Below are 22,234 nucleotides of genomic sequence, written 5' to 3'. Positions count from 1 at the left end.
ATCAAGGATATTAGTTAAATAATTACATGAATAATACCTAAGAATGATTATTATGAATCCACACGCGAAAGATAAATTGAAATATTTGAAATAGTAGGTTTAATTCTTGCTAGGAATAGTTAATCGGTATATTTTAAGTTGTAAGTTAGATCTCTTAGTAGATGTATTCTTTAGATTTTAATTTAATAGAAGCATTTGTTCGTATTGGCTAATATAAAATTTAACAAAAGGTATAAAAATGTGGTTATTATCTTTAAGCAAGAATGAAGAAATGAAAGCTTGATAAAAAGTACTATAATAGTTAGACACTACGAAACTATCAAGTGAAAGTAATTGAAATTAACTTAATGATATAAGTTTTATTCGATTATATATATATTAAAGCTTTCATTTGTTTGGTAATTAGCTATAGAAGCTAGTTATAATTATATGAAGTAAATAACGATCGTCATTATCATTGGAACATGATTGTTGTAAATTAATGGTTGAGTGTTGACATTGTTGTTTTGGAAGGAGGATGGGGTTTTAAATTGATTGATTGCTCGACGGATGAGCTGTGTGTATTGATTGATAAATATATATAACGTTATTGTGACATTTAAACAGGTAGATAATCCTATTTTTAGGGGAGATACTGTCGAAATTTCGATAGAACATAGATCAGTTTTAATTAATAACATAATAAATAAGCTTATTTAGACAAATTCTATAATTTGATACATAATAAATAAAGTGCTCTAATTATTTATTTATTTTCATTATTATTGTTTATTATTATTATTTATTTTATTTTTATTATTATTGTTGTTTATTGTTAACACTATTTACTTATTTATTTGCATTTGATTTTGAATGTCTAATTGAGCATTGCATTTCGATGTTTAACTGATCAATATGTCTCTATTTAATTGCAATACTTGATTAATTGTGTTGTGATATTGCTGTGCTTTGTTTGTGTGGAATTGGGATGAAGTGGGTCATCATGGGTTTGTGAGACCGTTACCGTTATATGGATCCTGATTATAATTACCGTTACCGTTATATACCGTTACCATTATATGGATCCATTACCGTTAGCCGGGTAAATGGGAGATCGGCACCCCCGTGTGCACCTACCGTTACTGTTACCGTTAACCACAGGATGGCCGCTTGTTGTTGTGCACCTGAAAATCTAGATTTGATCGCAGTCCGCAGGGTGGCCTTCTGTTGTGTGCGCCTAATGATCTAGATTGGATGGAGACCACCGAGTTGCCTCCTGTTGGTATAAGTATATATATATATATATATATATATATATATATATATATATATATATATATATATATATATATATATATATATATATATATATATATATATAAAGAGAGAGAGAATAGAAAAACAATGAGAGGGCTGGTCAAGTGAGGATTAGACCGGTCGGCCAGTATGGGGGATCGGCTCCATGGTGCACACGTGAGTGGATTAGCCATGTGGGAGGACGGCTCATCGGGGTTTCGGTGACTCTACTGACTAATTTCCACGTGATGTGATTATATGAAGATGTTTATGATTGTGAGTGCTTGTGATATGTCATTTGTGTGACTGGCTGCGTGAGCATATAACTAGTCAGATGACTAGATTGATATGTTTACACATTTGTGTGACTGCGTGTGTTGTGCAATAATTATTACTCCTTAGAAAACTCACATGTCTTGTTTAAATTTTTCAGGAAGTAAGTTTCTATTTAATTCGGTTTAAGCTATGTTTCTTCGCTGCAGGGCTATTAAGAAGTTTTCCTAGTTCCATAATTATTTTGCTATGTAACTATATGTATAAGAAGCTATGTATAACAAACAGTTAGTGACTCCGCAGTTGTAGAATTTACATACATCTAGTCGTGTAGTAATACAGATGAAGTAATGCTGTTAGCCCATATTAGAAATGTGTTGTATTGTAAATGAGGCTCGAACTGTGTAATGTTGAAGATGATAAATTTGGGCCGAGGTATAATAAAATTTTGAGGTATATTTTTCATATTAATATAGGCTGAATGTTTGAAATTTATATTGAGATAATAGATTTTAGTGATTCAGGCTTACTATGGGCCTCGAGGGCCTTAAACTTACCTGGGCTCTAGTGCCGGTTCAGCCCATGGAAACGGGTCGTGACAAAGTCTTTGAAAAATCAATTCGCACCATTTTAGTAATTTTCAAAACTGTCTTTTGGAATTTACACCTCCCATATTTCTTTAATGTACATTAGCTTATTCAAATGCATAAATTTATTATGTATTTTATATAAAAAAGTCTTATAGCACCCTCAACTTTTAATTTGACCTATTAAATATTTTAACTTATGTAATTGTACTTATGTATGCTTAAATGTGCAAAATTTTTTTATTAATATTTCAAATTGTAAAATTAGATATTAAACACTTATTAGCTAGTTAAAAAGTGAAATTTATTATTTTAAAAGTCGTAGTAACCACACATCAAATTGATACGTTGCTTGTAAAAGTCAAAAATACCAAAAAACTGTTATTACTAGTATGTAAAGATATGTAATATTATTGAAATTCATAAATTTAGAGACACAAAATAGGTTCTTGTAATGTTTGAGGTGCCATAATTTTTTTTTTTATAAGATACACGAATGAATTTATATATTCGACCCTTAGTGTCTAAGATAAGGTGAAGAAACTTTGTTTTTCAACTTTTCAAATAACATGGAGTTTAGAATTTAAATATGGTAATTTACATATTGTATGTGGGTGGATTTTAAACTTAGTTTTTAAAAACTGAGCCAAATGTTTTCAGATTAATGCAAAACTTACGAATCTAAATGAGCTTATTCTCAATTAATTTCATTTGTATTAATAGTTTAATAATTAAACATATGGAAGTGAAAGGTTCAAAATCTGAATACCAAATAAAAAAAAGAAAGGTTGAGAGATGAGCTTATACAGTCATGCTAAATTAAGTTCATTTATATTAATAATTTAATAATTGAATATTGAAAGTGAAAAGTTCAAAAAAAAAAAAAAAAACTAAAGAAAAAAGAAAAATAAGAAATAAGCTTATACTCAAAAAACTCATTTATAAATTAATAATTTGATATTCGAGTATCGAAAAGTAAAAAGTTCAAAATCTAGATACTGCAATAAAAAAAAAGGTAAGAATTAGAGATGAATTTATACTGGATTAAGCTCAATTATGTTAAGAATTGAATAATTAAATATTAAAAATTCAAAAATCTGTATATTAAATAGATAAAATAGGAAATGATGAAAGGTGAGCTTATACTTGATTAAGGTGATTATTAAGAATTTAACAATAAACATCTGAAAGTGAAAAGTTCAAAATCTGTGTACAAAATAAATAAAAAAAGTCAAATAAGATAGATATGAGATTATACTCGATTAAGTTCAGTTATAATAATAATTGAATATCTGAAAGGAAAAAGTTCAAAATCTGAATATTAATAAAAAAAATTAAAGGATGAGAGATGAACATATACTCGATTAAGCTCATTTATGTTAATAATTTATTAATTGAATATCTGAAACTGAAAAAAAAAAAAATCTAAATCTAAATACTAAAATAAAAAAGGAAAAAAAGATGAGTCTATACTCGGTTAAATTCATTTATACTAATAATTAATAATTGAATGTCTAAAAAAGTTCAAAATTATATATATGTATAAAATTCCGAAGCAAAAAATTTGAGCATTTCTATTTTTTTTTTTTTTTTATAAATTTTTAGATGTTATGAAATAAGTGGATGTCCTATATGGACTAGAAGTCTATATTCTTAATTATTGCAAACTCTATCTTCCTGATTTGTATAGGATTCTATAAGGTTCCATTTATGTAACTATATATATGGTATTTAATTTGCTTGAAAAGTAAATTTTAAAAATTTAATATGGACATCAAAGAGACGTCAAGCCAATAGAATACAAATATGTATTTCTACGAAATTGAATTAGGGTCATGAGATATAAAGCAAACTTATTGCATAAGTTTTTCCGTAAAGAACTGACATTGATTAAGAGGATAAATACCTCATATGGTGGATGCAATAATAATTTGATAATTGATTATTGCATCCAAGGGAGAGTGTTATGAAATAAGTTAATGTTCTGTATCGGCTAGAAGTCTGTTCTTTTAACTATTGTGAACTCTATCTCCTGATTTGTATAGGACTTTATTAGATTTCATTTATATAACTATATATATGTGACTTTTCATCAATAATATTGACACTCTCGTATTCTCCTGTATTTTGCTCTCTATTCATTCTCTTTCTTTTCTCTAGTTTTATATTATTTTATAACATTAGCTTTTTTTTTTTCTCTGTTTTTACTATCATTTTTTTGGTTTCTATAATTTGATTGGCCACTAAAATACTTTTTAAATTTAAAAATTTATATTTTATGATAATAACCAAGACTTTTGAATTTTATTCTTATCTATCTTTTAATTATATATTCTCTTTCGGCTAAATCTCAATTCTCGTTATATCCATTTATTAAATTTTTTTATCTCTGCCGCGTTTTTCTTTTATAATGGTTTCTTCTTATCTTTTTGTTGTTTCTTTTAATTATTTAACGTACAGTTCATCATATTCAAAATTTGATTTTTATATATTTATATATTGATTTAATTTAATATTATTTGTTCACTCATGTCTAATTCAATATTATCAGTTTAATATCTAAATCTAAATTCTATTGGTTAATAAAATAAAATAACTATTATTACAAAAGATTGTGTAACTATTAATAAAATAAAATAACTATTAGTAAATTGATTGTGTAACAAGAAAATTACCTTAATTAAAATTTATTGAATAGAATATTATCTATACATACATAAATTAATATTATATGTAATATCATATATAACTTTTGAATAAATGTAAAGAATTTTATCTTAAATTTTGATAAAAAAAAATATTGCAAATCAAGTACAACTTAAATGATAAGTATTGATATCATATATTATAGATACCAATAAATGTGATATTAAAGAAGTTATATACTCTATATTTTTCCTTAATTTTGTCAAATAAATTGTAATTATCTTCGTTATATTTTTCATACTTTTGTATTTGTGAAACTATAAATTAAGATAACAAAATAAAAAATAACTTTTAATGTGCTAATTACAATTATTTGTATTTACAATTTTTTTAAAAATATATTGATTTAATTATTTTTTCTAATAAATTTTATTTTTATTGCTATTTTAAAATGACAATTATTATAATTTATGCATACAATTTTCTCTTATTCGATTAATTTTTCTACTTCTATAATAAATTGTACATAAAAAAAAAATTAAAATTATGGATATGTATAACGAGTATACGTGCAACATACATCTATAAAAACTAGTTTAAATAAATAATTCAACTAAAAACTTTATTTATTTATTAAGGTGGTAAACTTTATAAAGAAAACTAAATTTGTAGCATTTTTAGAAACTTTGGCCTATTAATGATTAATCCTTCACTTAGTTTCTCATTTTCCTTAAAATTCCTTAAAATCTTTTTTTGAGTGGAATTTAATACAAAAATCTTAATAACATGCTTATTAAGTAAAATGCCTAGAGATATATTTTTTTTTTGTGAAGGGAAAATGCCTATAGATATTAATTCCTTCACATAATTAAATCTTTTAGCTTAAAACCTCTCAAATACGATATGATAGTTCCGCATATCTATCTATCTATACTAAATGATGAGATTTCCTATGATAGTCTTAGTTTAATTTGTAATTTTTAATATATCCTTTTATTTAGATTTTCTATGAATTTTAATTAGAGAGAATAGGTCCATTTATCCTTTTGAAGATTTTTTTTAGTTATATTTTTTATGCCTTTTAATTTGAGTAAATAACTTCCATTTATCCTTTTGAATGTCCTTTTGTTTAGATTTTTTATACATTTTAATTTGAGAAAATCTGTATATTTATACTATCTATTTGATCTTCCAATATTATTATCTAATGATTTTTATAATTAATAAATTTGATGTCTTAATTATAGGTTCTTACTTGATATTATTTTTTAGGAGATAAATCGAAAACCTTATTCATGTATTGAAAATGAAACTTAAATTCTTTTAATATGGCTAAACAATTTACTATTAGAGTCTATTAGTTAAATATAATGAAATTAATAAATAAATTCTTTCTCTTCTAATTTTTTTTATGAGGATGGTATGCACTTATTTGAATTATTTTACATATTATTATATTTTAAAATTTTTTATAATTCTAATTTAACAAAAACAATGAAAGTATGGAATATAACATTTGAATAATATATCAAATAAGAAAGTTTTTCTTTTTTTTATTCTAATGAAATCTTTGTTAAAAACATAATGAAAGTTTGAATTAATGAAAGAAATAACTATTTGGTATATTTGCTATCATTTTTACTTTTAGCTTTTCTATATTAAAGATGAAATAAAGAGAAAGCTCAAAAGCTCTCTTTTTATTCAAGATTTTATTATTTATTTTTGAAATTTATTGAATTTCATTTAGTTTTTCTGTGTTTAATTAGATTTTTTTTTTCAAATAGATACAAAGATAATTACACCTTTGAGATTTTAATTTTTTCAAATATTTTTTAAAATAAATATATAAGACTTTAAAATTTTTGAATTTAATCTCATTTATATCTATTTATAAATTGTTGTTTGCACATTAATCCTATATGGAGTTGATAGCTTTAAACAATTTATTTATGGATTCTGTGTAAGGACATAGAGTTCAAAATATTGCATGCTATTGATAAAATTTCAGCTTAACTCCATCTGATAAAAATAATAATTAATGTGAAGATCAAATTAATATTTTATATTGTGACTACGCAGAGCAAGTCTTGATTTATTAGATTAATGTCACAGTATCGCCAAATCATAAGATATTTTACAATATAGTAAATGTAAATTTTTAGTTATTTTATGTAATTAATTAATAATAAACTTATATTTTTTATTAAATGGAGAAGTAAAAATATTATTTTATTTTCATTTTAGATGTTACATTGTAAGACATGTTAAAAAAAAAATTCAATGTGTATATAAATTGTATATATAAAATACAACATAAATTCATCATTTTATTTATTTTAATTTAAATAAAAATTTATACTTTAATATTTTATATATAATAAAATTAAACAAATAAAATAACGAGTATATAACGAGCAAAATTAACGTACAATGCATATTATAAAAGAAATAGTCTTTTAAAAGTATAATTGAAATAACTCGAATTTTTATTTTCAAAAATTTTCCAATTAAATTTAATAAACTGACAGCCTGGAAATGCAGTTAATTATTTAAATGCAAATTCAATAATTCGTACAATGATAAACCGGATCGAAAACCAACTGAAAAATCAAAATCAAACAAAAATCGAGATTTGGGCTGAATCGAACCGAAACAGCCCAAACCATCTAGAAACATCTCCTTTTTTTTTATTCTTCTTCAACGCTGATCTCACCTCACTCAGCCTAGTCTAGCGCACCACCCACGCAGCACCACCCGATAACCCACGCTGCCACCAGACGCCACCGTCGCCACCTCCTTCTTCTTCTCCTCCTCCTCCTTTCTTCTTCTTCCTTCTTTCTTTCTTTCTTTTCTTTTTTTTCTTTTTCTTTCTTTTTCTTCCCTGCGCCTGCGACTCCACTGCTGGCAGAAGCGGATCGGGCCTCCACCAACTCGAGCGGAGACGTCGCGCGCCAGCACCACCCCTCCGCCGCTCCTCGTCGCGTCACGCCAGCAGCGACGCTCCACCCTCTGCTAGATCACGCAGCGCACAGCAGCCCCTAACGCAGCACGATCTCCAACTCGTCAAGCCGCCACCAGCCTTCTGCAGCAATGCCACAGCCCGCCGCTGCCACTGCCGCCACTCCAGCGTGCCTCCGACCACCAACAGCCACTGCTCTTCGATCCGGCACGCGTGGAAATCCCTGATCTAGCGAAATTCGACAAAAAAATTATATTTGGGGTATAAATTAATTTAAATACATTTTAGTTAATTAATTTACTTTTATTAATGATAGTTAATTAAATTTAGTCATTTTAGTTAGTTTAATTTTAATAATTTTAGTTGATTAATCTGATTTTAGTAATTTTAGTGAATTAAATTATTTTAGTAATCTTGATTAATTAATTTAATTTAGCAATTTTGATTAGTTAAATTAATTTAATGTGGTTAGATCTACTGATTAGTTTAATTACTTGATTAATTAAATTAATGTAATTTAGTGTTGATCCATTGATTAATAAAAAATTACTTGATCGATTAAAATTAAATTCGAGTAATAAATAAATTAGGAAATTATGATTTAAGGAATTATAGAAAAATGAACAAAATATTGTTGATGTGGATAAATGTGGAGGACGGGACTAATTGACTGAATTGATTGCCCGATGGATGGGCTGTGAGAACTTGATAAAATGATTAACTGAGTTAATTGGTGGATAGTTGAATTTTTAGGGGAGATGCTGCCGCGATTTCGGTAGAAAAATAAAATAAATTTCGGTATAAAATAAAATAAATTTCGGTAGAAAATAAAATTAATTATAAGCAATTAAATTACTTATAGAGATTAAGTTGTTTATAGAACTTAAACATATAGAGTAAGATTATTAGAGTGATAAATAAATACGGAAACCCAATATATATCCATAAATATATATAGTTTAAATTAATAAGTGAATTAAATGACCGATAACCGAAATAAATAAACGAATGTGAAATATAAGTTTTTAAATCGAAATTCTTATTTAGAATTTTCTTGTTTATTTTAGAGGTTTATAAATTCCGAAATGCAAGGACAAAGGCTGGAAGCATGTGGCTAGAAAGGCAGTCCCCTTAGAGGACAATAAAGAACTGTGAGTAGTGTTAGATAATTTGCCTCATCCGCTTGCATTCATGCATTCACGGCTAAATGTTATCATGCATTATTGCCATATTGTGATGCACTATTTGTTGATATTAAATATTGCTTGATTATCTGTGAATGTGATATTGTTGTGCCTTGTTTGTGTGGAATTGGGATGAAGTGGGTCACCATGGGTTTGTGAGACTGTTATTGTTATATGGATCCTGATACTGATTACTGTTAGCCGGGTAAATGGGAGATCGGCGCCCCCGTGTGCACCTACTGTTACCGTTACTGTTAACCACAGGTTGGCTTCTTTATTTGGGCGCACCGGATAATCTAGGTTTGATCGCAGCCCGCAGGGTGGCCTCCTGTTGTGAGCGCCTGATGATCTAGATTTGATGGAGACGACCGGGTTGCCTCCTGTTGGTATAAAAAAAAAAAAGAGAGAGAGAGAGGATGGAAAAACAATGAGAGGGCTGGTCAAGTGAGGATTAGACCGGTCGGCCAGAATGGGGGATCGGCTCCCTGGTGCACACGTGAGAGGATGGGCCATGTGGGAGGACGGCTCATCGGGGGTTTCGGTGACTCCACTGACTAATTTCCACGTGATGTGATTATATGAAGGTGATAATAATTGTGATTGCTGTTGTATTGCCATTTGTGTGACAAACTGCATGATCATAAAATTAATCAGTGACTAGATAAAAATATTTTTAGCATCTGTGTGATTGTGTGGGGTGAGAGAGTTATCTAACCCTACTCATTGAGTTTGGCGCTCACCCCTGCCTACTTATTTTTTTTCCAGGTAATAGAAGAAAGAAAAATCCTATGGAGTTGAGACAATAATTATATAAGATTGTTAATGATAGAAATGACGATGTAAATGTAAAGGTAGAGTTCCGCAATTGTATTCCAGTTGGGTTGTAAATGAATAATAAAAGTTCATATTAAATATATGAACTGTATTAGTGATACATAACTGAAATAAATTATTAGGCTTGCATCCACAGTTATGAATAGGAAATGACGTTTGCATAATATAGGCTTACTACGGGCTTCGGGGGCCTTAAGCCCACCCAGGTCCTAGTGCCGCTCCGGCCCACGGAAACGGGTCGTGACAAAGTTGGTATCAGAGCATTAAGTTGGGCCTTAGGAATCAATTGCGGAACATAGGAAATTGAATATAAAACTCCTACGTTGGGATCGGCCGTAACCAACTAAGGAGAGACACTATATAGAAAACGGTCTTGGTGCAGGTGGACGCACTGTGCACTAAGGCGTTTACAAAATCATAAATAAAATAAATAATGATAATAAATACATAAATAAATGGGGAAAAATAATTATATTAACAGTTAATCAAAGCTTTGAAACGCAGGAGAAATTAGAAAGAAGTGCAGTGGCCTGATCAACCAGTGTACTCTTTCTAATGGAAACTGTGTCCTTAGCTTAAAAATTTAAATTTTCTCTTATGGAATAAATAATTCAATAATGTAATTATGTAAGAAAATAAGTGATATATGATTAATAGGTTGAAGTTAAATGATAAAAGTATGCTAGTGTATTTATGTTGAGAATGAGTTGTTAGTGTTAATTAATAGAGAACTAGATGATTCGGATTCAAGGACATTAGGATGTATGTAATTAGAGTATTGATTTGAACATATCTATTTGATGAAGTTTATGTGATATTGGTTGGTGGAATTTATTATGGCTATTGAGGTAAGCATTTTTCTGGATGGAATATATACATTGGTGTCATTGCAAAAATAATATTTATAAGGTGTAAATACTAAATGAATTGGTGTGATTTGCAATAGTAATTGATGATGAGTAATTTTTGTTGTACAAAAAAATGTTGGTGGAATTATTTTATGAAGTGATTTTTAATTATAAGAAGTGATTTTAATTGTGAGAAGTAATTTCTGCTTGATGGAATGAAGTGTTATTGTGGTGTTCATCAGCTATTTCTTTTTAAGTGTATGAATACAAGGAATAATATAAATTATTGTGGTTATAAGAAAAGTACATTGTGATTCTTAGTAAGAGATAAATTGCTTTATATAAATGATGATGGAGATTGTGTGGATTGTGGCACCTTATGGTTTAATAAGACGTGATTATGAGTTAAATGCAACGAGATTTAGCCTTTTTATGTATAAATAAGGACTATTGTTTAATGAGAGATTCTATGAACTAAGCAAAAGTAAATGACTTATATTAAGAAATTAAGATAATTATGTTATATAAATAGTGAACCATGATAGTTAAGTGAATTGATGAACGATATGGGACATTAAGGGATAATTGTCCTATTATTGACTTGATGTTATACCAATGAATTAGATAAGTAAGAATGGAGCTAGTTCTGTTCTTGTATGGATATTAAGAAAAGAATTCATTACGGAAATATGAGGAGTATAGATTAGTATGATTTAAATGAGGGTAATTAGTATTTAGAGTTTTGATAAATTAGGAATCACCATTATTAAGAGTGATTAGAATAGAGTAATGATGTATCAGGGGATTTAAGATAAAAATTTGTATACTGTGAGATTTCATGATTATGGAAAAAAAAAAAAATTGTGGTTCATGTTGATTTCACTAAGCTTGTATGGAAATAAATTCTAAGCAAAAATAATTTAGAGTCTATGAGTCATCATTACTAAGATAAAAAGATTTGCCGATAGTAATGACAATATTTGCGAGTTGTAGAAGCTTTATGAGGCTATATGAGGTATCTACAAAAGAAAAAGGACCTAATCCTAAGGACATTCAGGGATATAAAGGGGTGTGTGGTAGATAAATGATAAGTTGGGTAATTAAATTGAATCGTCAACAGAATTATAAAGGTAGTGTATACAATTAAGGGATAATTAGTATGACCCAGGAACTAATACAGTGAGAGTTTAATATGTAGTAAGTGTATTAGATAGGGTAGAACTAAGATCCTAATATATGTAGGATATTTAATAAGGCAGACTAAGTTTAAGGACCTCGTATAATAAAATAAGAGTAAAAGATAATAAAGGAAATTAATGATTTTGGAATTGAAACGCTATTAGGCAGTAATTATATATAAAAAAAAAAATGTGGCTATTGAAGTAAGTAATCTATTCCTTTGTGTGCTTAAGATAAGATATATGTGAAGGTACATTATATTTTTTATTGTAATTGAATTTAGTAGTATATGTAGTATGAAATTTAGTTAGGCTTCTTAATAATTTAGGTGGATAATAGCCATTATAATTGAATGTTGAATTAATACTTAAGAGTAAGAATATTTGGTAGGAATAGGAGATACTGAGCAAGTACAATATGGGTCCTAACAAAAAAAAAAAAAAAAAAAAAAAAAAAAAAATCTATGTATATATATAATAATACATGTATAAATAAATAACATAATAATAAATCGATAAATAGATATAAAGATATATATAGAATAAAAGAAAATAATAAAAAGTATATGTGACATAAAATAAGAATAATGATAATAATAGTAATAGTAACAGTAATAATGGTAATAGTAATAATAATAATAATACTAACAAAATCTATAAGGTATAATAATAATTTACGAGTTATATCGACCGAATTTATATATGGAGCCTATCGATATACTATGTGTAAGTGCCAAGTGTTGTGCGTAGGAATAATTGAGAATAAGAGTTGATAAAGAATCTTATGACTATGATTGTGAATAAATATAATTTCTTGATGTAAAGTAGTTAAAATAAGAAATTCCTATTACTTAGTGTAATTTTGTAAGTTACTTATTTTATTGGATGGAGAAGGAAAGTTATAATTATGATCTTAGTAGAACCTAAAGGTATTTGGAGCATTTTCATTTATTAATAAGCCAGTGAGGTCTTAATTTATGATTCATTTGGAATATTGTAGATTTGTGTAAGAACAAACCAGTGAATTTGGGATAATTTTTGCGAATTTAGTAAGGAAAATACACACAAGTATTCGAGGATTGAAAACATAAACTATAAGATTATTGGATGGGTAACGAGATGGTTAAGATTACATCTTAATTATGTTGGAATGCCAACTCATGTGTGTCAGTTAGATAAATTATTATTTTAAATTACCTATGGAGTGATCGAGGTACCAATTAAGGTGAGAATGATTGAAATATAATTTGGAGTCAATGTAAAAACCTATTCCAAATTTCTTAGTAATTGGTAGCAATTATGATTGAATGAATATAATTGTGTTATAGATGGCAATTTACGATATATCTTGTGGTTTAAGGGAATACTTCATTAGTTAAATCCATTCGAGGACTGGTACATTGTAACTCTGATGTGGAAGGATTCAATGAGGTATTAACCTTGTTTGAGTACAGAATATAGAGGGAACATAATTAAGGTTGAGGATATCGTATTAGGTATAAATTTTACAAATTTTGGAAGTGATAGACATTATGATAGACTTGGAGAAAAGGAATAACCCAATAATATTATTATCTGAATATTCATAGGCATTCATGGGATTAAGAATAAACTTAAAATAAAGGAAATACTTAATCAGGAGTTGGATAATAGAATGGTGTTTGCAAATTTTAGAAAAAAAAAATTAAGAATTATCCGGCATGGCAACAGCTTACCTGGCTAGTTGCATAAGTTCTTGTCATAATTAGTTAAGAAATGGTATGGTATGACAAATTGGAAAGAGGAATACAGAAGTCAATAACTAAAATAGGGACTTGATTGTGAATTTAAATTCTCTCTATATAGTTGAGGTACTACTTGTTTTTATGGGATTCTGATTGGTAGGATTTGAAGAGAGGTTGTATATCTATCTTTCGTTGGAAAATGGTGAAGTTGATAAATGAGTGATGAGCTTGGGATAGAGGTTAGGATCTCCTATCTGTTGATAGCAACTAGCTAGAGAAATGTCATGATTTTGTTTGAAATAAGCTTATAGTAATACCATGAATTTGTTCTCTTTAATTGGAAAGGATCAAATGGTACTTAATGGTAGAACTTAATGATAATCGAAAACCTCCTTGAATTGGTAGCGACCATCTTATCTAATTATAAACTTCTTCCATGATTTTTGGAGCAATGATATTAATAGTTGGAATTGATGGAAAATGGATGAATCAGCATGTAGGTTTTGAGTTTTGAAATAAGTATTCTAAATTGGGATAGTAGTAAATTTGAATTTGTGGATTCGTGTATCATATGATTTAATACTTGGGCGTCTTATTAAGTGATTGTCATTGCCTATAATAGCTAATGAGAGATAAATGAGGCGAGTTACATAATATATAGCTAATGAGATTAATAACCCTTACTTGAGCAGAGGTTATGAATAACTTAAATTCTTAAGTGTAAAGATGAATACTAGTGTTGAATTTGTGCCTTGGGTTATGAATATTTTACTTGATTTGATGACTTGTAGATGTAGCACAACTCGAGTTTAAATTAACTATGGTGATAAGATAGATAACTTTGGAAATGGATGCATCTTATAATCATCCTACCTTCCCTATATCTTAGATTTTCTTCACAGGTTCGTTCATTGGATTGTTTTAATTAATAAATTTAATGAAAAAAAAAAAAAAAATTATTAGTTTCGCCACTCTGACTAACGAACTCAAAAATATTTACCTCATCGTCTTGCTTCACCCGTCTAGTTATTTTCAAAATTCGAGGACGAATTTTTATAAGAGGGGAAGACTGAAATAACTCGAATTTTTATTTTCAAAAATTTTCCAATTAAATTTAATAAACTGACAGCCTGGAAATGCAGTTAATTATTTAAATGCAAATTCAATAATTCGTACAATGATAAACCGGATCGAAAACCAACTGAAAAATCAAAATCAAACAAAAATCGAGATTTGGGCTGAATCGAACCGAAACAGCCCAAACCATCTAGAAACATCTCCTTTTTTTTTATTCTTCTTCAACGCTGATCTCACCTCACTCAGCCTAGTCTAGCGCACCACCCACGCAGCACCACCCGATAACCCACGCTGCCACCAGACGCCACCGTCGCCACCTCCTTCTTCTTCTCCTCCTCCTCCTTTCTTCTTCTTCCTTCTTTCTTTCTTTCTTTTCTTTTTTTTCTTTTTCTTTCTTTTTCTTCCCTGCGCCTGCGACTCCACTGCTGGCAGAAGCGGATCGGGCCTCCACCAACTCGAGCGGAGACGTCGCGCGCCAGCACCACCCCTCCGCCGCTCCTCGTCGCGTCACGCCAGCAGCGACGCTCCACCCTCTGCTAGATCACGCAGCGCACAGCAGCCCCTAACGCAGCACGATCTCCAACTCGTCAAGCCGCCACCAGCCTTCTGCAGCAATGCCACAGCCCGCCGCTGCCACTGCCGCCACTCCAGCGTGCCTCCGACCACCAACAGCCACTGCTCTTCGATCCGGCACGCGTGGAAATCCCTGATCTAGCGAAATTCGACAAAAAAATTATATTTGGGGTATAAATTAATTTAAATACATTTTAGTTAATTAATTTACTTTTATTAATGATAGTTAATTAAATTTAGTCATTTTAGTTAGTTTAATTTTAATAATTTTAGTTGATTAATCTGATTTTAGTAATTTTAGTGAATTAAATTATTTTAGTAATCTTGATTAATTAATTTAATTTAGCAATTTTGATTAGTTAAATTAATTTAATGTGGTTAGATCTACTGATTAGTTTAATTACTTGATTAATTAAATTAATGTAATTTAGTGTTGATCCATTGATTAATAAAAAATTACTTGATCGATTAAAATTAAATTCGAGTAATAAATAAATTAGGAAATTATGATTTAAGGAATTATAGAAAAATGAACAAAATATTGTTGATGTGGATAAATGTGGAGGACGGGACTAATTGACTGAATTGATTGCCCGATGGATGGGCTGTGAGAACTTGATAAAATGATTAACTGAGTTAATTGGTGGATAGTTGAATTTTTAGGGGAGATGCTGCCGCGATTTCGGTAGAAAAATAAAATAAATTTCGGTATAAAATAAAATAAATTTCGGTAGAAAATAAAATTAATTATAAGCAATTAAATTACTTATAGAGATTAAGTTGTTTATAGAACTTAAACATATAGAGTAAGATTATTAGAGTGATAAATAAATACGGAAACCCAATATATATCCATAAATATATATAGTTTAAATTAATAAGTGAATTAAATGACCGATAACCGAAATAAATAAACGAATGTGAAATATAAGTTTTTAAATCGAAATTCTTATTTAGAATTTTCTTGTTTATTTTAGAGGTTTATAAATTCCGAAATGCAAGGACAAAGGCTGGAAGCATGTGGCTAGAAAGGCAGTCCCCTTAGAGGACAATAAAGAACTGTGAGTAGTGTTAGATAATTTGCCTCATCCGCTTGCATTCATGCATTCACGGCTAAATGTTATCATGCATTATTGCCATATTGTGATGCACTATTTGTTGATATTAAATATTGCTTGATTATCTGTGAATGTGATATTGTTGTGCCTTGTTTGTGTGGAATTGGGATGAAGTGGGTCACCATGGGTTTGTGAGACTGTTATTGTTATATGGATCCTGATACTGATTACTGTTAGCCGGGTAAATGGGAGATCGGCGCCCCCGTGTGCACCTACTGTTACCGTTACTGTTAACCACAGGTTGGCTTCTTTATTTGGGCGCACCGGATAATCTAGGTTTGATCGCAGCCCGCAGGGTGGCCTCCTGTTGTGAGCGCCTGATGATCTAGATTTGATGGAGACGACCGGGTTGCCTCCTGTTGGTATAAAAAAAAAAAAAGAGAGAGAGAGAGGATGGAAAAACAATGAGAGGGCTGGTCAAGTGAGGATTAGACCGGTCGGCCAGAATGGGGGATCGGCTCCCTGGTGCACACGTGAGAGGATGGGCCATGTGGGAGGACGGCTCATCGGGGGTTTCGGTGACTCCACTGACTAATTTCCACGTGATGTGATTATATGAAGGTGATAATAATTGTGATTGCTGTTGTATTGCCATTTGTGTGACAAACTGCATGATCATAAAATTAATCAGTGACTAGATAAAAATATTTTTAGCATCTGTGTGATTGTGTGGGGTGAGAGAGTTATCTAACCCTACTCATTGAGTTTGGCGCTCACCCCTGCCTACTTATTTTTTTTCCAGGTAATAGAAGAAAGAAAAATCCTATGGAGTTGAGACAATAATTATATAAGATTGTTAATGATAGAAATGACGATGTAAATGTAAAGGTAGAGTTCCGCAATTGTATTCCAGTTGGGTTGTAAATGAATAATAAAAGTTCATATTAAATATATGAACTGTATTAGTGATACATAACTGAAATAAATTATTAGGCTTGCATCCACAGTTATGAATAGGAAATGACGTTTGCATAATATAGGCTTACTACGGGCTTCGGGGGCCTTAAGCCCACCCAGGTCCTAGTGCCGCTCCGGCCCACGGAAACGGGTCGTGACAATAATTCCCAAAGGTGGATACTCTAATTCAACAGTTAGATTATTTAAATAGTATATAAATGTTTGTGCACGAAACGTAGATTTACAACTATTTATTATTAAAAAATTAAATGAATTTCATTTTTATCTATTTATTTTGATATATATATATATATAGTTATATATATATATATATATATATATATATAGTTATATATATATATATATATATATATATATATATATATAGTTATTAAATTTATCATTGGGATTTAAATGCATGTTTTTCTAATATATTAGTATTTTAACATTTAAAGTTAGTAAGTTTTAAGAATAAAATTACATTCTCATTTTTAGCAATCTAAAATATTAATTTTAAACTTTATGTAGACTATGAAATAATATATATTATGTACAATTTATAAATTATAATTTATTAATTACTAATTACTGTTTACATAAAAAATCAACCCATTTAATGGACTGGTCTTCCTCAGTGTTGAATATCTAAAAGTGAAAAGTTAAAAATCTGAATACTAAAATAAATAAATAATTAAAATGAGGATGAACTTCTACTTTATTAATATCATAAAAATAATAATTTAATAATTGAATATCTAGAGGTGAAAAGTTTAAAATCTAAATATAAATAAAAGAGCAAAGGAAGAGAGATCGATTCTGTGATTCTCTGTGATACACACTAATTATAAAGAAAAAAAAATCTATTTACCTCAAAAAAAAGGCAATAAAAAAAATAATAGAACGCACATAAAATAAGACAAATAAATATAAAGCAAAACAGCAGATACCCAAGTCTTTGAAAACATATCATCAAATTAATTAAGAACCTCATTTCTTAATTTCTGAAATCACTATCCAAAAATAGCACAAACAGTATTTGTTTTTGTATATATGTATCTTCTTCTTCCACGAGCAAAACAAAATTGAAAAAAGTTTAGGAAAGAAAAACAAAACAAAAAAAGGTTTCCTTCCTCTTTCTCTCTCAATTTTTTTTTTCATGGTCATGGTTACTTCAAAGTTTTTTGTAGTCTTCGCTTTACTTTTTCTGCTCAGAAACAATGGCATAGAAGCGTCTCACCAGATTTACCCTGAGTATCAGAATCTAAAGGTTGCAAAGGTTAGCCAAACCCATAGGACTGGCTATCACTTTCAGCCTCCTAGAAACTGGATCAACGGTATATGCATAACCCTCCTCCTCATTGTATTTTTTTTATGTATTTTGTATAATAATTTATTTTTTTTTAATTATGCTATGATTAATTGCTAGGTTTGCTTTTGCTTTCAGTTTTTTTTTTTTTTTTTTTTTTGGTTTATGTTTGAATATTTGTTTGTTTTTCATCAAATTTAAAATTTTTTGGTTTGGCATTTTCAATATTCTTGTTCACATGTACAATTTTGATATTATTATCAGAAATGTAAATTAATTTTGAGTTCTCACCTATAAAAATAGACATATTCAAAATAAAAGCTATTTTGAAGTCTCCTAAACAATAAGCTGAATATGCATAGATTGATTAAATGATTTTTGGATATCATACCCTTTTAATCAAAAGGTTTAATTTGAAATCTTGATTAATTTCAAATTTTTATACACATTTTCTAATAAATTTGACCTTGATTGCATTAGTATCATGTTAGAAATTTCATGTTAAAAATAACTAGTGATGAACTCTCATTTGTCTATTTAATTAAATTTTTTTATATTCAGTATTTTTTTTAAAGACCAAAAATCGATAAATTCTTTTTCAATATTTAATTATTCGGCTCTTTTATGATATTTATATTATTAAATAATTGTTTAATTATTAAATAACTTTAATTTTTTTAGATTATAATTTTCATAATTAAATAAAGCAGAATCACTAACTTTTATTTATTTTTGGCTCTTTTGGTCCTTCTCATTCATTGGATGCACAAAATTAAACTACAATAGATCCAAATGGTATATCCTTTGCCTCTATATTTCCACTTCTATATGTTCTTATACCATACAATTGGTTTTAATTTCACTCATTCAATCTTTTCTGTGTTGTTGATAATACCAGCGCCAATGTACTACAAAGGCCTATACCATTTCTTCTACCAATACAATCCCAAAGGTGCAGTTTGGGGCAACATTGTTTGGGCTCATTCTGTATCAAAAGATTTGATCAACTGGAAATCCCTTGAGCCTGCAATTTCCCCTTCTAAATGGTTTGACGAAAAAGGATGCTGGTCCGGCTCAGCCACAATCCTCAAGGACAATGGACCCATAATCCTTTATACCGGTGTGGATTCAAAAGAACGTGAATACCAGGACTATGCTGTACCCAAAAATTTATCCGATCCATATCTTCGCAAGTGGGAAAAGCCTGACGATGGAAATCCAGCCATTATTCCTGATAAGAACGTGAATGCTAGTGCGTTCCGTGACCCGACCACCGGTTGGTTTGTTGATGGGATGTGGAGAGTTTTGGTAGGGAGTAGGAACTATGAAACTGGCGTTGCATATTTGTATAAGAGCAAGGATTTTAAGAAATGGACTAGGGCTAAAGAACCACTTCATTCAGTCAAAAACACAGGTATGTGGGAATGCCCGGATTTTTTTCCGGTAACGACGTCCGGTCAAAATGGTTTGGACACTTCAGTTATTGGAAAAAATGTGAAACATGTATTTAAGGTTAGCTTGGATTTAACAAGATATGATTATTACACAGTTGGTACTTATGATAAGCAGAAGGATAAGTATATTCCAGATAAAGGTTTGGTTGATGGTTGGGGTGGACTTAGATTTGATTATGGAAATTTCTACGCCTCTAAGACTTTCTTTGACCCAAGCAAGAATAGGAGAATTTTGTGGGGTTGGGCTAATGAGTCTGATACTCCTTCTGATGATAAGGAAAAAGGATGGGCTGGAATTCAGGTAAGTATTGAAAATTATTTTGTAATTAGCATTTTAAATGGGACCATTTAGTTTTCAATAAGATAATTTTTTTAAGTATATTTGATTCATTTATTTTAGGCCATTCCAAGGAAGTTATGGCTAGATCCTAGTGGAAAACAAGTTGTACAATGGCCCGTTGAAGAATTGGAGAAATTGAGAAGGGAAAATGTTCAATTTAGCAAAAAAAAGCTAAATAAGGGAGAACTTGTTGAAGTCGAAGGCATCACTGCTGCCCAGGTTCTTCTTCTTCTTTGTCTTCTTCTTCTTCTTCTTCTTCTTCTTCTTCTTCTTCTTATTACTGTTGTTGTTATTATTATTTTGCATTGGAAATTCTTAAAGAAACAATTATTATTATTTTTTGCTACATAAAAATAGAGAGAATAATATATAGGCTTTCAATCTATGTCCTACGAACCCAAAGTCAACAGTTTCACTTTTTCTTTGAAATTCCTATAATAACTGTGGGTTTTGTTTCGAAAATTTATGTGCAAGAACTTAATTCAATTTAATTCTGTTAAAAGAATTAAATTGAGTTCTTATGTAATAATTGTTCTAAACACCATGTAAAATTAATAATGAATTACTTTAAATTATTTTTAATTTATATTTACTTATCTAAAAACAACTATTGAAATTATAATTTAAAAGACCAACAAGATAAAATTATAGTGATGATATTTGTATAATTTGATTATAATTTCATCTAATTAAATTGAATTCTTGTAATATTATTTATATATGATTTTTAGTATTTTAAAATCATTTTTTTTAATAAGTTACTGCCTTCTTAAACCTAGGGAAAAAATTCAATAAAAAATAAGTAATTAATAGAAAGCAAATAAGAGTAATGATATTAAATTCTAATGAATTTTAAAGCGATAGATAAAATTTTTTAATTGCGTATTTATTGACAGGCTGATGTTGAGGTTACGTTTACATTTTCAAGCCTAGACAAAGCCGAAAAATTTGACCCTAAATGGGCTAATATTCCTGCACAAGATGTCTGTGCCCAAAAGGGATCTAAAGGAGAAGGTGGTCTTGGACCATTTGGACTATTGACATTAGCTTCAGAAAAACTTGAAGAATTTACTCCTGTTTTCTTCAGAGTATTCAAAGCAGAAAACAAGCACAAAGTTCTCCTTTGCTCTGATGCAAGAAGGTTTGTTATATTTATTTTAAATAATTTTTCATCTATATTAAATATCGTAAACATGTTACATATTTATTTTGATACATATATATTTTCTCTTCTATATTTGAACAGCTCTTCCAAGGGGAAGAAACTATACATGCCATCTTTTGCTGGATTTGTTGATGTGGATTTAGCAGATAAGAAACTTTCACTTCGAAGTTTGATTGACCATTCAGTAGTAGAAAGTTTTGGAGCTGGAGGCAAAACAGTGATAACGTCTAGGGTTTATCCTACAATTGCTATCGATAACAAGGCTCACTTGTTTGTATTCAACAATGGAACTCAGAGTATTATAGTAGAGAAGCTCAGTGCTTGGAGTATGAGTAAGCCTACAATGAATCCACCCTTAATGAACTAATGGGAGAAACATAATTAAAATAAAGCAAGATCATTCTTTATGTTTATTTTTTTTTTTTTTTTATCCAATTAAAAGTTGGGTATACAATCACAAACATTGTAATATTTTAATGTTGGTTAAATTGTAATTAATAATTAATGCACTGCTAAAGTGACTAACATTGTAATATTGTAATGTTGTTTTAATAATAATTTCAGTTTACCTAATAATTTCAAGTTAATGTTTTTATTTTTATAATTCATTGGGAGGTTCAACAGAGAGAAATAATATTATGGACTATATGAGAGGGTGTAGCCTTCTCCTTAAATCACCAAATCGGTAAAACTCTTGTGATTAAGAGGACTTAAACTCAATATCTCACACTCTTCAAATTTTTATAGAAATAAAAAGATCAACCAAACCATACTTGATTAACCGTTGATGTTTATT

At 29.3% G+C, this 22,234-nt stretch overlaps 1 protein-coding gene and 1 long non-coding RNA gene across 3 annotated transcripts; both read left to right on the top strand.

Annotated features, from left to right (window-relative positions):
- Positions 1-7,277: 7,277 nt before the first annotated feature.
- On the top strand, positions 7,278-17,220 carry LOC149498155 (uncharacterized). Of its 2 annotated transcripts, XR_016319530.1 has the most exons (6): positions 7,280-8,001; positions 8,808-8,891; positions 9,690-10,606; positions 10,934-15,329; positions 16,136-16,219; positions 17,019-17,220. It is a non-coding gene; the product is annotated as an uncharacterized LOC149498155 (long non-coding RNA). The 2 variants fall into 2 exon arrangements; XR_016319529.1 differs by having other exon boundaries at positions 7,278-8,001; positions 9,690-15,329.
- A 1,029-nt stretch (positions 17,221-18,249) lies between these two features.
- Positions 18,250-21,947, top strand: LOC149498154 (beta-fructofuranosidase, insoluble isoenzyme 1-like). Its single transcript, XM_089717429.1, has 5 exons — positions 18,250-18,507; positions 19,378-20,234; positions 20,334-20,492; positions 21,170-21,414; positions 21,520-21,947. The coding sequence occupies exons 1-5, from the start codon at positions 18,330-18,332 to the stop codon at positions 21,803-21,805; spliced, it is 1,725 nt and encodes a 574-aa protein (XP_089573555.1). The 5' UTR covers positions 18,250-18,329; the 3' UTR covers positions 21,806-21,947.
- Positions 21,948-22,234: the final 287 nt, after the last annotated feature.

The sequence above is a fragment of the Jatropha curcas genome, chromosome 2 (assembly GCF_041381405.1).
Source record: "Jatropha curcas cultivar XTBG-Jc1 chromosome 2, XTBG_Jcur_1.0, whole genome shotgun sequence".
Lineage (NCBI taxonomy): Eukaryota > Viridiplantae > Streptophyta > Magnoliopsida > Malpighiales > Euphorbiaceae > Jatropha > Jatropha curcas.
The sequence above is the reverse complement of the archived record's forward strand: the minus strand, read 5'-3'. Positions and strand labels throughout refer to the sequence as shown.